Here is a 16,624-nt window from a genome sequence, read left to right as displayed (position 1 = left end):
AAGAGCATTTGCTCTTCAACACAACTGTGTTGTTTGCTACAATTGGCTGCCTAAGTAGTTTGAGCAGCAATTGTTGAGCAGCCTCCTCTGGGAGTCAGGTTTAATGCTTTTCATAATATTGTCCTCCATCCTCCACCCCCAAAATGTCAGACCATGTCTTTAACAGAAGCACAGTCAGCCTAGATTTAGAATGGAAAGATTCTTTTGTTGTTTCTGTTTCTTCCTGGTCTTTTTGCATGAGTCTTAACGATACATTGAACTGGAGAGCTAATAGGCAGAAACTGCCTTTATAAGGAATTCTCCTGCAACATTCTCATGATTGCTGTCCTGTGATAACCTCAAGCAATGTCTCTGGCTTACTCTTATGATAAATGTTTTATTTATCCTTCCCTAAACAGGGAGAGTCAAATTAGATGCCTTTCTTACAAGATTTACTTGATTTACGAGATGCATATCTTTAAGATTTATTTGTGGTAGATAAGTAGGGAACTAATCAGTAATCTATTCCATCAGCTTCAGCTGCAGACATCTCAGCTGCTCCTCTCTTACTCAGACTATTGCAGACTAAGAGCAGGCCTCCCCCTTGGCTCAGGAGCCCTGCCTTCATCTGTCCCTTCCTGATTGGTCTCAAGTTCTAAATCTTCCCACCTGGTCCTTAAGCAGTAATTAGGGCCATTAACCTCTGTCTCTCAGGGCTACTCACTGGGACAATCCAGCTGATTTACCTCCAGTGAATTTTTTAAAGCTTGCTAAAGATTGCTGCTATAAGCAGATAGAGGTAAAAGGCCGAAAGGAAAAGCAAGAACAAGCATTCTCAAATTGTACCCTGTACTTCTCACTAGGCAATATGCTCCTCTCTTGCATATGCAAAAAAATTGTGTTGTGCTCCTGTTGTGTTCCTTGCTTCCCCCTAGAAAAATCAATCTTTAATATGTCATCTTATTACCATGATCAGTTGTAAATGGCTATTCAGTACTGTACAGATTCTTTAGGGTTACATTTCTGTTATTTATCAATTGGTTTGCTTTTTTTCCTGAGTTTGTCTCTCAGTATGTTGCTGTTACTGGGGGTTTTTAGTTGTTTTTTTCCTTCAAGCTGTGCTTCTGAGGATGTGCTCTCTTGGTCAGAAGAGAAAGAATAACAGGACTGTCTCCTCTCACCTATTCTGGCATAGGATTGTGGTGACTGAGCAACACAAACTGTAGGAGGGAGGGCCTAAAATTCTCCTAAATGATGGAGACAGATGAGTTGGAGTTCCCTTCTCCACTGCTTCCACCAATTGATATTAATCTCCTTCCCAATTATTTGCACTTATGCCATGCTCAGACTGGAAAGGAGAAAGGTGTAAGAAATTATGAAATGTCATTATGTAGGAACAAACTAGGAAGAGGAAATCAGCTCAGGGAAGAATTTATGATGAGTTCAGAAAGAGCACACCAAGAAAAGTCCATTGTTAAATTTTTCCTCTCTCATCCCAATCATCACTTCTAGTTCCTCGTTATATCCAACTTTTGTTGTGTGCACTGTGTTCTTCCTTCTCATATGAGCTGGGATACAAAATGCTGCATGTCCTTCTCTATTAGAAAATACAGGTGCACAGCTCAGCATATAATGACGTGTTTAATAAGTCCAGCTGCTGCATGGCCTTAGGCAGACATTACAGGGAGTTGCTGAGTTCCGGGATGTCAAATAGCACTCTTTTGCCAGTCTTGACAAGGATGGGACAGAGGTACCCTTTGTCTTCATTGCTTTCTTTCTCTTTACCTATTGAAAACAAGTGATCCTCTTGTCTGCTGTTCTTACAGCACACAAACCCTGCAGTGATGTTGTGTTATTATTTCTGCATCTGCCTCTGCTGTCAGTCTCTAGAAATGTCTTTTGAAACTTTGTACAACCTGGAAGCCTCTTGTGCACTTTCCATCTCTAGCTTTTCTAGGATACAATAGAAACAGGGGAACAAGGTGAGTGTCAACAACCAAAAATCTGTCTTTTCTTCTGGATTCCTGATATAATTCAAGCTCTTTCATTTGTGAATGTATTTGGCCCTTGGGAACTTTTTGTTGCATTAAAGGAGTAGAAAACTGCCATGACAAGGACTGTGAGGAAGAAAAAGACAGTGAATTAAAGGGGCAGGTACAAAATCTACATTCTCTGTGGTCATAGTATGCTTAGCAAGACTTCACCTGTAGTCATAGATTCAAGGGGTGTTATTTATAAATAAACACATAGTTTCCAAGTGTATATTCTTGCTTTGGGACTTGAGGAGATAGCCCTATATTTTGTAGAATCATGGAATGATTTGGCTTGATCGAGGAACCTTGACCTTTGGAAGGAACCTTGAAGATCATCTACTTTCCACCCCCCTGCTGTGGACCTGAGCACCTGTCACTTGACCAGTCAGAACTGCATCATTCCTGGCCTTGAACAATTCCAGGGATGGGGCATACACAACTTCTCTGGGAAACATCTTCCAGTGCCTCACCAGCCTCACAGAACGTTTTCACTAAACCTAATCTCATCCTAATTTCTTTCAGTTTGAAGCCATTTCCCCTTGTCCCGACACTACATGTTCTTGTAAATAGGGCACATTTTTCTCAATCTTTCTTGTAGGGTCCCTTCAGGTATAGGAAGGCCACTAGTGGGTCACCCCAAAGCCTTCTCTTTTCTGGGTTGAAAAACCCAATTTTCTCAGTCTTTCCTTGTATGAGAAGTGCTCCATCCCTGTGATTAACTTGGTGCCCTCTTCTGGACTCGCTTCAACAGGTCTATGTCTTTTTGGGACTGAAGAATAAAACAGGTTATTGAACTGTTTTGATGTCACAGCTTAAATTTATGGCAAGAGGAAGCAGAGAGAAATTTAGGGAGGAAGAAATGAAGGGACTAGCGTCAGAGACAAGAGAAGAAATCAAGAAAAGACTGAAGCAAAAAGGAACTAAAGGCATAATGAGTTCAAAGATAAAGAATTAAAAGATTTAGGAGAAAGCAGCACGGAAAAAAAATGGCTGAAACTGAACCAAAGGGCATGAATATAAAGAATAGCACAGAAGGGGAAAAAAAGATTATGACAGCTTTCTAGTTAATTGTAGATGTCTGACAAGTGGCCTATGACTAAACCAGTGAATTGTATGTGCTCTGTATTCCCTTTATTCCTCATTGTTAAAGTGAGAAAAGGGATTCTTCTTATGTTTTCCAGCAGCAATTGCTCAAGATTAAAACAGAGCATCCAGTGATGCTGTGTTTACAAGAAAACCTGCTCTTCTGTATTTATGGCAACATTATTTCCCTACATCCAGACACCCATAAGAAATTAAAATCATAGAAATAAAACAACAAGATTAGCACATTTAAGCTACTGCTCAAGAAATTCTGTCACTCCTGTATCTTCTGGTTTTTGCTGACATTAGCTTTTTACCTCAAAGTAAGACTTTAGAGGACATTGCAGTATTCAGTAACTACTTCTGTTTTGAAAGCTGGCAGCAGTTTGAGATATTTTCAAACAGTATAGGGAGCACTGTTGGTGTGTAAGTGGGATCTTTAATGGATAGACTGGGTTTTGTCAGGGATTCTTCCGTTTCCTCTCTGGAGAGTTGGAGCTTGCCTGTTTCATCCTTGTTGACATGTTTATATTTTAAACCTCTGTCAGTTAGATTAGGACAGGCTGCAAAGAGGGGGGCGAGAGTCTTGGGACCTACCTTATAAATGTCATTGTGATATTCAGGTCTTAAAAATGTTCTCTATTTTAGTGGCTTCCTGAATGTGTTGCCTGCATTTGAGGTTTCATTCACAATTTAAATAGAATGAGAAGAAATTAATAATCCAGTGTTTTTACAAAATGTTTTGTAGCTCTTACCAGCCAGTTGTCTAACAATTAACCAAAGAATTGCTGGTCAAAAACGCCCATTACCTTCCTGTAATGTGAACCTTAGTCACTGAAATATATTCCTTAAGAAAAATGTTCACTAATCCTCATATAAACTGCTGCTATTTCATTTAAAAAGGAAAATAAACTCCCCCAAACCCTGACAAAGGGAAAACTGTGGTATCTGGATAAAAACTATAAAGAGTTTTGGCAAAAGGCCAAAATTTCACCAAAACTTGGAAATGACAATTTTCCAATAGAAGTTTTAGGTTAATGGATTTTGCCACAAGCACAAAAACTATGTGGGGCTCTCTCAGGCTCTTGGCTTCACTGAGCTATGACACTACCTGCAAAGTGGGCTATTATTGTCCTTGGAAACTCACTAATGAAGTGTTCCTGACTTTGATAATAAAGTAAGGTTGTTGTTTTCTTTTTCTTATTCTTATTTTGCAATGTAAGATCTTTAAAGAGTGTAAATTAATTCAGATGTTCTGGTTTGATTTTGGGTGCACTATAGAAAAGGTTTAAGTACTCTGTTAGCACACAGTTTGCAGAAATCCAGAATTTTGTGATGAAGCTTTCCTATGTGGCAACCTATGTTTCTCAAATTCTCAGAAACTGTCAGATTCTTTTAGAGATTCAAAATAGCAGTGTATGATGCCAAAAATAATTTAATCTATTATTTGAGTCTGTCACCATTTCAGTTTGACTTTTCAACTCCCACAAAGGACATTATATTTTTTTCAAAGACACAGCAGCCACATTTTGCAATATGACTACTTATTGGTGATTGTATTAATATGTTCTTTTAGTATTTGGTTGAAAATGCCAGTCTTCCTACATCATTTACAGGAGTTCTTAAAGTTTATTAATAAAACAACTTTGTAAAATAAAAGCTATTTAGTAGCTAAGAAGCAGCCAAGTCTCCTGCTCTGTTGAATCAGCTCTGCTCTGATACTCTCAATACTAGTGTACTAGGGTGATTTGGAGATACTTATTCTGATTCCCCCAAGAATTCTCCTCCTGTACAATGGCTGGGGAAGGAGCAGGAGCTTTCCTGGAGATGCCCAATCAGGTAATAAGAGATTGGTTGTGGAAAAATTAGAAAGAAGCTCTTTAAACTATAGCCTGTGAAATACACTTTATTCTTCTACTTGAGTGAGAATTCTCAGTTGCCTCTCTGTTTTTACTCTCTATTTAATTTTTGAGGTTATTTTTATTAGGGTAAAGTGATGTATTTTGATGTTGGTCAATACCAGTGGGGAGAGGCCTAGGAGAGACTGTATTTTCGCTAAAAGGAGAAAATAGCATGGGAAGATATGTGTCTCAGATGGTCTTTCAATTATTTCTTATCTTTCAATTATCCAAACTTCTATTTATCCAGATAAACCCACTGGAATGAAAGTGTCTGGGTAATTTATAGTTTCCTTATGGCTAATAAATGTGCTTCTGTTGAGAGGAATATTATAAGCAAACATAATATAGCATAGATTGGAAAATTACTGAGAAAGGATGAGCAGGTAGTCTTAGAAACAGTCGGTGTTCTCTCAGGGACTACTGTAAAAAAATTACTCTGGAGAGAAGATCATGCCAAGGATAATTTGGGAGCAAAACCTTTTTATTTCTTAGTTTCTATTGTAAATAACTGAGCAGTTTGTTTCTGGAAGTCACATTGATAACACAGAGCAAAGAAAGATCTTTTAATATTTCAGTGTAATACAAGTTCTGTGTAAAAAAGTCCTTTACAACTTAACATTTCGCATGTAAGATAACACTTTTTTAGAGTCAAACCTATGAAACTCTAGCTTTCAGCTCTCCATTCTTCCCATAAAAATGCTGTTGTCCTCATGCTCCAAATAGCAGAATTGCACAAAAGGATGCCTTCCCACTATCAAGGGTGAAATTTTATAAAGGAGCTGGAAAGGCCAATTATTGTGTAACGAGAGGAGCAAACTGGTCATAGTCAGTTGCAAAGATATGGGTAAGATCAACAAATATGTGAAGATTTTATAAAAAGGAGGTTAATTGGATCTTGAAGTAAATGGTGAGATTCTGGAATTGTATTTGGGAATTCAGAGTCTTCCCTGAAATGAGAAGAGATGGACAGTAAAGTTCCACACATGTGACAAGATGAAGGTTTAAAGGGGCCATGAAAAAGGATAATAACTAAAGTAAAGTCTGGAAGATAGAAAAGCATAGGATTTAAGAGAGGTTGTGGAAGGAAAATAGCTTATTAATGCAAAATAATAGAGACTTGGACTTCTATCCATAAAAACTGATGGCAAATTCCTTAGGATAATAGCTGAACCTGAGTATTCAGTTATGCCTCCTGCCTTCTATTTGAATAGAGGAGGAAAATTAGGATATTTTTTTAATGTTTTCAAGTATTTCAATAGCAAAAGAGCATGCATATGCCAGAAATATTAAATGTTTTCTAATGTGTTATTTATATTACAAGTATTATAAATTTAATGACAAAAATAAAACCAAAGTGAAACACAACTACCTCCTGTAGGCAAGTTCCCTGCTATATGGAGAACTCACAGTTTGCACAGGAATGAAGTGGAACTCTAACAGTACAATATTAATTTCAAATATATTTTTAAGGGAAAGTGATAGGACGTGAATTTTCCTTTAAACTTTCAGGCTTAACTTTAATTTTTTTATACGTCAAATAAAAAGCATACTTCTCACTCATATCAGTTTACCAAAAGCTAGTTTTTATGAATTTTTCAAAAACTTTGTCATATGTAGAATCAGTTAAAAATGTAAATGTGAAAAAAAATAAAATAAAGTTCTAATTTAATTGATCATTTTGGAAAAAACAATCAAATCCATTGTCATCAGAATGTTCTAATCCCTTTCTGTGTCATAGAAATAGTTTCTATGAAAATATTTTTGCTACACAATAGCACATGGGAAAGTATGCAGAAAAGCACATATAATTTGCAAGAGTAGTTGCTGAAATTTTAGATTTTTGTGCATTCAGTGGCAGAGAGGGAAATACTGAAATGTAGGAAAAAGAAGAAAGGGCTGGATGTACAACTGGGAACAAGCAGAATTCTGTCAGCTTTAGAATAGGGTTTTATATGTTGATTTAAAAGATTTAGTAACTTTTACCGATGTGGAGGCAGATTTCTAGAAGAGAATCATGCAGAGCCAGTGAAGTGTTTTCATCTCTGCCTGCCTCCTAACCCCTTTCCTTTCCATGCAGCATGGAGACCTCTGCTGCTGTCTTGCCAGCTCTTCAAACATTCAAGTCTCTCTTGCTCACAGGAGTTCTGTGGTTTGTGAGTGTCTGATGTAACTAACTGAAAGAATTGCACACTACTCAAATTGATGTAAAAGTCTCTATCTAAATGTAAATGTAAAATGTAATGTAAATGTGAAAAATGAAGCTTCATTTAAAAAAAAAAAGAATTGCCACACTTCCATCAGAAGCATTTTTCCCTGAAAAGGTGGTGTCTTTTGTTCCATGTTGGCATTTTTAAAGTCACAAAGACATCATTGTTCCAGTTTTTGGTCATTTCAAATAGTCACCCTCAGTAATTAGCTTTCTATCACTGAATTAATTTTGGTTGGGTAATCAAGTGCCATCTTTGTACACTCACCAGGGTAGCCAAGAGTCTCTGCTGGGAGAAGCTTCCTGCAGTGAGTTCATGTGGTGTCATCCTCCCAACCCTGTCCAATGGCCACACACCAGTGTTGAACCCCAGCAGGCACTGAAGCACTTTGGTAGATTTTATATTTTTAAATGTTACAGATTACTTCTGCTTTAGTCCTCATAAAATAACAGCACGATTTCTGTTGGCAACTGTGGGGTTTCTGCACTGCTATCTTTTGCATCTTTGGGGTATTCTTCTGCAAATAAAATGATAAGGTTTTTCTGCTGTAAGCATGCTATAAATTGATCAAAAAATAAATATATTTTTCATATAAAGGCATCAAATTTTAGAATTTTGGGAGCTGCTCTTTGAGAAGGTTTCAAATCAGATGGAAAATATCCATGAAAAACATGGGTTTCATAGCACAAATGAATTTATTGGGAAGAGAAGACTGAGGGGAGGGGATGTGATAACAGTCCTCAGTTGTTGGAAAAAGTGTCATGAAGAGGGAAGAAAATGCTCTCTTCTTCCAAAACCAAACCTTTCCTCCATTGCAATCTACGGTAGACACATGAAAAAGAAATAGGCTTAATACATTTATGGAAGTCAGAGGTCGGTGTTAAAAATGTTTTAATAGTTCTGAAGACAGTGAAACACTGGTGCAGGTTGTCTGGTGGATGCATGACATCTCTGGCACTGGAAGTCTTAAGATAAGCACTGGGAAACAGTGGTCAGGAGTGACCATCTGACCTTGTTCTGATGCAGCAGGATAAAGTAGGTGATACTGTGATGTCCTCCCAGGTCTCCTCTTCTCTGATTTGACTTCAGGTGAATGTTGTTGCTGACTTATAATGTCTTAGAAAGAGGTTGCTATTTCATGTTATAACCTCCTAAAAATAGGTCATTAGGCATGAACATTTACTTTCATTTTGATAAAGCAGTACTGCCTAGTACTTATTATTGCAAGGAAGGAATGAAGATAATGAACTCTGAACCTTCAAGAAAGGGTAAGGACAAAGTGGTCACAATATAAATAGCAGCATCTCAGTATTTTTAAGACTGCTGGATAATCATCTAAATGTTTGGGGAAGGAAAGGCTCTTGTCTTTAGCCTTGGCTAAGTTCTCACTGATTAATTTCTGATTGCTGTCACTTTTTTCTCCAGCCTTCAGTTTTTAAGCACAAAGCATTCACCTGTGAAACATCTTACATTTACTAGTGCTTCCACTCCACCAAGATGTAATCTTTCATTGCTATCAACAGAGATGTGTATGCTTCCCTCCATGCTCATACTTTCGTGTCAGCACAAAGGTTTTTGCTTTCAGGTGGTGAACTGAAACCAAGAACTGACTCTTGTCTTAAGCAGACTGGCAAATATTGGAAAAAAAGAAATCTACAAATAAACAAGCAAAACCAAAACATTTTAACCAAGTTCACTTCAGTCTAGTTTACTGCAGGACCATAAAATGTATTTGTCAAGGTCTGTGGAGGAATCTGAATGAGCATGTTCCTGTCTGTCAAAGGTGGGAGGAGCCTTTTGAAAGGAAAGTGCAAAACCTAAAATTGGGTATTGTGTATGAACTATGATCTGTCCTCTACTCTCCCACCCCTTGTTTAGCACTGCAGCTACTTAACAGAGTAGCAAAAGGAATTCCTTATTGGCTTTTGCACAACTGCAGAGTCAACACAAGGGAGAGACATCTCTTTCTTCTCTGAATCAGTATTCATCTGTGTAGAAATACAGAAAGGCAGAAATTTTGTTCTTAACTGAGCTTTTGCAAACTCAAAGTGAGCTTTTTTTCTTCCTCAGTTTGCTAATGAAACAGCTAGGAGAAAAACACCTCTTTTTCCTGGTACTGTACACAGTCTTCAAATTCACAGTGAATAAATATGGATTCCAGCCATGCAACTTTCTCAGACTGTTTTTCCCCACACTTCATTTAGGATGTTAAAGTTGTTGTTTAAATAAAAACTTTAGAGAAGATGTTGGGCAGGGCTCTCTATGCAATACTTTCTTTAATAACTAAACAAAACAAAACAGAGCTGAAAACAAAAAAATCATCCCGACTGTTGCATTTTTAAAAGATATACTTAAGCCATTTTGACCTGAATTTGTTTCCTTCACGAAAGGAAATCTCAATGCTGGTGCATAATTTATGATCTTGGCATCCAGCCAAAACATATGTACATACTGAAATCAGTTTTGCATCTGTTTAACTTTGTGCACACGAGTACTCTAATTGGATTTAGTCTGATGAAATGACACATGTGAGATCAAGTGTCTGCACAACAAGGATTTCAGTTAGTAGGTTTCTTTAGCAGCTTCTATGCTTTGTGTGGTGCCTAGCATATGAAATGGCTTTTTGATTATCTCAAAGCCTTCTGCATGCTATACAGCTGTAGTGATGGGTGAAACAAAGAACTACAGAAGAACAAGTCTTGCAGCATAGGTCAGATCTACTACTGCATAGCACTGTACAAAAGTAGCAATTAATTCATTGTAACTTTCTTTTTTTAAAAAACATGTCTTTTGATAATCTCTTTAGGTTTAAGGGAAATCACTCTTTCCTTTGTTACAGGCCACCAGGCTCAGCTGTTGGCCTTTTGGTAGCCATTGGCCAGGTTAAACATTTTTGCTCACACATGCTAAACACTCTGATAAAACACAGCCATCACCTCCTTTAGGATGGACCCTGAACTTACCTGACTGGGCAGCAATGTAGAGACTCAGCATCTTCACAAGACAAGCTATCAGTGTATCAAGAACTGGAGTTTTGTTTTTTGCTGCTCTTGCAAGCCTTATCTTCCCATGCCATCTTGCATCTGCCATCTTTAACCCTGGCTAATTCCTTGCCCCAGAAGAGGTGGTGCTGAGCTTGCTACTTGTTGAAGCTGTTTTTATCTCCAGGACAGCTCATCTGGTTTGTTCTCATGTTTTCTCACTCTTCCTATATCTGCTGTAAGGGTCTAGGGAATGAAGAATGATCCAGAGAGTGAAGAGATTCAGGGAAGGGGATGAGAGAGACTGCAAATTCTCATATTAGGAGCATTAGGGATTAAAAACTGGAACGCCAGGGGATGAGTACTGTGAGAATATAGTCTGGGAGGATATAGAAAAAAGGAAGGCTTGGTATATGAGTGCTGTTAAGGCAAGGCAAGTGACTCTAAAACACTCTGTACAGAGGACCAAAGATGGAAACAAAAACAGGAGAAGGGAAAAAAAGAAGCTGAAGTAAGACTATAAGGCAAAAAAATACACCTTACGGATGAATGGTTTTGTTTTTCCTTCCCTTCTACCTCACTGTCCAGATTAATTCTCTGGCTGGTGAAATACCCTAAAATAAAGATAATTTTAGGAAGCTTGGAATGTGGTTCAAGGCTTGCCATTTGAAATGTATTTTTATTTGAAGGATTATGCTCCTGACTTTTGCTGACATTAAGGGAGGAGGCATCTAAAAAAAGTGTGTGTGTGTGTGAAATTTGTCATGTGGCACCTGATTCAGACTACAGAATGCTTTGAAGCAAGAGGGAAAAATATTGAAATATTACAGCATTAAGATATAGAAATAAAATTTTGCTCTGATTGACCTAAATATGAATGTGATGACTCTGATGAAGATACTGTCTGATATGTTTTTGTGGCTGGGGAAAAGCTTTGATCTTTAAGTTTTATGTTGTAGAATGTTAAATTGTGGAAGGCTTTCTGTTACTGATGCCTTTTTATGGTCTGCAGTTTGAAGGGTATGCAGTGGGAACAGGCAGCTGAGGACTTGATATTGCAAGGGAAAATGCACTGTATTAACTTTTGGTAATTGGAAATGTTTTGGTCCTACAAGTGGATACACTTTATTGAGATGGTCATCTGTTTTATCCAACAAAATGAATTTCTGCTCAGGGGAAAGTTCTGAATGCTGGTTTTCAAAGAGGAAATGGTTTTACAACATGATTCTCAGAGAGCATTCAAAATGTAAACCTACATATCTCTAATTCATTCTGGGGTTTTGCAAGTGAAACTAGAACATAATCATATCCTTATTTTGAATAAATTTTTGCATCTCTTGATAATATTTAATATTCATTGGATGAATAACAGTATTTCCTACATGAATCCTCTTTGCCTTGAAATGTTTAAATTTTACTTCTTTGGAGTTTTGTTCAAATCAACTATCCTTTATTTACATTTTGATTAATACAAAAAAAGTTAGTATTTATAAGAAACTTCTGTAGGTAGTACTTACACAAGGCTGTATGCATAGATTTCATGTTAACTGTAGTCATTATGGGTAATTAATTTGTTAATAGATTTACTGAATTTGCAGTCAGTCACATTTTTTAAAGCACTGAAATTAATATAATTGTGCATTGTTTGCTCTTGGAAAGATTAGGAGTGCTTTATGTTGAACAAAGTATAAAAAGAATTAATGGAATTCTTGAAATATTTACTGAGAATTTTTTGATAAGTAAGACCTTATTTTTGCTGAGAATTTTTGCAAGCATATTCTTTTTCTCTATTTTCAGTCCCCTGCACATAGCTATTCAAGCTATGACTCTGGCAAGAATGAGAGTGTAGGCAGAGGTGCTGAAGATCTGTCTCTGAATCGAGGAGATGAGGATGAGGATGACCATGATGAGCAAGAGGATCCTGAGAAGGTTAATGAATCAGATGGGGTAGAAGCTGAGCGACTGAAAGCTTTTAACGTAAGCCCTCTTGCACTCACCTTCTTTACTTCTTCTGTTCCTTTTGCATTGTTGTTTTTGGGTAAGTCTGACAAGGCACATTAATTTGCGGGATTTATTTCAATTATTATTTTAATGCACATTAAACTCTTGCCAACAGACGACAGATTTGCTGTGTTTCATTTAGAATTTTGAGGCAGAGTGCCATCTTTACCAGTGAGGAAAACAAAGCTTTGTTCTCTATGTGCATGTGTGACCATGTGTGTGGCTATGTGGATGTGCATGTTCACCCACTGAATGGAAAGAGGCTGTAGCTAGTTTTGTCAGGAGACCATTCTGGTGGTCAGCTGTTCTCTATTGCTTTCTCAATGTATATAATTATGCATGAAAACACAAGCAATTGTTCAAACAAAGAAAAAAATGTGAGTCAGTTCAATAAAATGATTAGCAATCACAGCTTATTGTTAATAATGAAACTTAAGTAGTGCCTATTTTCACGGTCTGTTCTGGTTTATCTCACAAGTTCTGTATCCTATAGACTTTTCTTTTCTTGTCTATTTTTTAAAACCCAACCCACCCCCATCCCAAAAAACCCTTTAAAGAACTGTTTGCTTTATATTTCTGGCTTCCCGTTACAAAGCTCTTCCGTGGATAGAAAACAAAAACTGTCTTCCTATCAGTAATCAAGCCAGGAAGCTAGGAAGAGAAGAGAGCTGCCCTCCAAACCCATCTCCTCTGTCTCCCTCTTGCCAACAGATGTTTGTCAGGCTGTTTGTAGATGAAAACTTGGACCGAATGGTCCCAATCTCTAAGCAGCCCAAAGAAAAGATCCAGGCTATCATTGACTCATGCAGGCGACAATTCCCTGAGTATCAAGAGCGTGCCAGAAAACGCATACGTACTTACCTCAAGTCCTGCAGGCGGATGAAAAGAAGTGGTTTTGAGATGGTGAGTTTTGACTTAAAACCCAGCCCTAGTTTCCATCAAAACCCCATATGTAAATCCATGGCACTATTTTGTTTTCATCTTAGCGTCTTTATTTTTTGTTTGTTTTTTTTCTTTTTTTTTGGTAATACCAGGTCAGAGATTTCTTTTTTTCCCTCCTTCATTCTTCCTGAATTTATTCCCCTCGATTTAAAAGTGCTATAAGACAGTACAGTTCACAAAATGAACTAATATGGATCTGTAGAAAAAGAAGAGCAAAGCAAGGCATAAGGAGGGAAACTGAACTATGGACTATACAGTGACTTATTTCTTGCTTTAAGTTATAGTGACAGATTTTTGCCCGGAAAAGTCTTGCTGTAAGATGGATTTTTCTCTAAAATGCCTCTGCTAGCTGGATTCCAGTGAGCTCTGTAAAACTGACCCTCAAGAAAATGCCCAGTGAAGTAACATCATAGTGGCAATGGCTTTGGCTTTGGGTGTTTTCTTGTACACCGTAGCCAATTGCTGATCAGTGAAAGTCACTCCTTTGAAAGCTTTCAGTTGATATATAAGTGTGCAAAACATGTTTAATGGTTGTAAACCAAACATGTTTGGTCAAACTTACAATTTGAGCATTCCAATGGTTTAGTAGTTATAATTGAATCAAATCTCATGAAGATTATAATGGTATACAACTGACAGTGTTTTCAGACATTGTTATTTTAATATTACTCAGTAGCACAAAAATGGGTGAATGAAGTCTTCTCATTAACTGGCAGCTTCATTATCTCTAGAAAACATCTGTATTTCCAAAATGGAGGAAAGTCATAAGAAACTAGATAGCTACACACCTTGTGTTTAATGTCTTAGCTACCTCTCTGGCCTTAAGATAACCACAAAACCACCTCATTATTAAAAATAGGTATCATTTAGTGATTAAACATACCATTTTTTTAATGAATCATCTGCAAACCCATTGATTACATTAAAATCATTGGAGATGATTGCATTTTACTGTTTTTCTCTTTCTCTCTGTCTTTCTCTTTCCTGCAGTTTTTTGCAGAATATTTATGAGTACCATATGTTGTTTAAGATGGTAGCTGACAGTTTTAAGAACAAAATATCAAGCTTATTTGTAGGGTAAGACCACTATTTGATAACATCAAAAGCAAAGACAGAAACTAAATTTTTGTGTGTGTTTTGGATTCAAATCAACGGCATGGTTTTATTATTTGAAACATTGGGATAACACTGTTTCTGAACAATGGAAGCTCAGACGAAGAAAGGTAGAATACAGGACATCTGTACAGCCAGAAGTGCCAAAGATTGACTGGTGGTGTACATAGCAGATTGTTTAGCCCTAACAAAAAAAAAACAAACAAACCAAAACAAACAAAAAAGGACAGATAGAAAATAAATATTTCCTACAATATACTAAGTAGTATTAAATTGCATCTACTCACTGACAATAATTCATCAACATAAATTTCAGCTTTCATGAAGACAAATATTTTATTTAGCTTTACTTTCAATTGAAAATATTTACAAAATTAGCCAATGCTAGCCAGTCTCCTCTCTGTTCCAATTTATGGCCTTATTACCATCATTTTTCATGCTGATGAGCAGTTATGTAAACTGGCTCATTTTTGTAATCTGAAAGATTTGTGCAACTGTTTTGCAATATGAAGAAGGGGCTTCAGTCTAATCCATGAGACCTGGGTTGGCTTGACTTTAGTGCACATTTGTTACTTTCATATGAACAAAGGTTGCAGGATCAAATTTTTCCTGGAAGGGGAAAAGGAGCATAGATTATTGGGAATATGATCCCAATAGGCAATCTTTATAGCTCAGAAAGATTTCCTGGTTTTATAATAACGGTTTATGATGGGCTTTATGTCCTTTAAAACAAACAAATCACCCTCTAAAACACTGACTTTTTGCCCATGAATGGAAGTGACAAGGCACTGGAACACATGCCAAAGACTGCAGCCCTCTTGGGCCTGAAGGGATATTTGTCCTGTGTCCCTGTTTGCAGGTAGGAATACAAGCCAAAGACTGTCCAAAGTCTCTGGAGGAGCTCCCATCAGCTTCCTAAGAGAATAAGCAGCATTTTATGTGTATGTCTTGAATAATTCTGAAATTTAGGGTGTATCCCTTTGGGTTTTTAAATTATTTTCTGGTTTCTATGTTACTGAATCATCAACTCTTGATTACAGGCACTTTTAAAAATGCTACCATGGACAGAGGCATTTGACTACTTGATTGTTTTAAACGTCCTTACCATCTTGGTAATGGAGAAGAATAATTTTTTCTGGATAATAACATTAGTTCAAAACAATCATGAAGGGACACAATGGTGTTGCTTTGAATAAGGGGCTACCCTCAAATACAGCAAACCAGAATAATGATCTGCTCAGCAGCAGTACCAGTACCATTGTTATATGAAATAGGGTGTCAGATAATAACCTCCACAGGAGATGTCTTTTGCTATACACATGTTAAATACAAGTTTTTTATTTTCTTCGGGTTCAAAAATGCTACATTTTGACCATCTAGTAGCATGAGAAAAAGAGAATATTCTCTTTCATGGCATATGACAGTTCAGACTGGGTGTGGAACCTTGCAGTTATCTACAGCGTCATACCGGAAAGTGAAGAGAAAATGTAAACACTGTGTTAAATTAGTGTAAAACTGCATGCAAAAGATGAAAAAGCAAGCCTGGAGCCTGATTCTGTCAGTTATTTGCTGCCTGTAATCCCAATGACAGTTCTTGCTGCATAACAGGCCAGTTCTAGCTTTGAGGCAATAAAAAAGGCTCAGTCTCATGAGTGTTCATATTGTTAATTAACATGATTCTTAGTATTATTATGTTTAAGAGATTACTTGTAGTTATTCTGCTTCTCTTTGTGACAGATAGCTGTCTGTGGACTCTCAGGCAGCTTGCATAGCTTCTTGTTACAAATATGCCTTTGAGAAGCTCCTTTTCTGCACTGGAAAAGCTCTGCCCATTTGACTGTGCAGATGCAGTTGTGCAGTTTTCATTCTGACACAAGTTCATACCTCAATAAGGCACTCAGTTTTTCTCATGAATAGTAAGATTTTTTTCCCCTCCCGCTGTCTCTTGCTAATGGACTCTTGAGAATGTTCTCTTACTAAATTCCACAATCTTGCTCAGAAGCTTTCCTTGGGAGGGAAGTCTGTCAAATACCAAAATCACTGGCATTTGGATGGGATTTCTAGGTTGTGCTTCTGCCTGCATTGTGCTGTATTGCTTTGAGAACTTAAAAGTTTTTTATATTCTTAAAGGAATTATTTCTTTTTCTCTTCATTAGCCCAAAAACAAAAGAAAGAAATTACTTCCTCAGTTTCAAGGACTGATATCAACGAGAATTCCTGTATATATGTTAGGTGTTTTGTGACCTCTGTAGGGTATGCAGGAGAAAATTTCTCCCTGCAATATTCAGATGGTCTGTTTCACTGTTTTTCAAATCCTTTGTTTAGACTTGTCCCAGCCTCTGTGAAAAAGAATTGCCAATTAAAAAGGGTTAGTAGACAGATGC

The 16,624-nt window shown here is 37.2% G+C and overlaps 1 protein-coding gene across 1 annotated transcript in view; it reads left to right on the top strand.

The window, feature by feature from the left end:
- NOL4 (nucleolar protein 4) overlaps positions 1 to 16,624 on the top strand; it is a 186,617-nt gene that overhangs the window by 125,716 nt on the left and 44,277 nt on the right. Inside the window, exons 7-8 of the mRNA XM_059474206.1 lie at positions 11,982 to 12,161; positions 12,897 to 13,088. Coding sequence (XP_059330189.1) covers positions 11,982 to 12,161; positions 12,897 to 13,088 — 372 coding nt within the window. The remainder of the gene's footprint in view (positions 1 to 11,981; positions 12,162 to 12,896; positions 13,089 to 16,624) is intronic.

Source organism: Ammospiza nelsoni, chromosome 1 (assembly GCF_027579445.1).
Source record: "Ammospiza nelsoni isolate bAmmNel1 chromosome 1, bAmmNel1.pri, whole genome shotgun sequence".
NCBI lineage: Eukaryota > Metazoa > Chordata > Aves > Passeriformes > Passerellidae > Ammospiza > Ammospiza nelsoni.
This window is presented reverse-complemented; position numbering and strand designations above follow the sequence as displayed.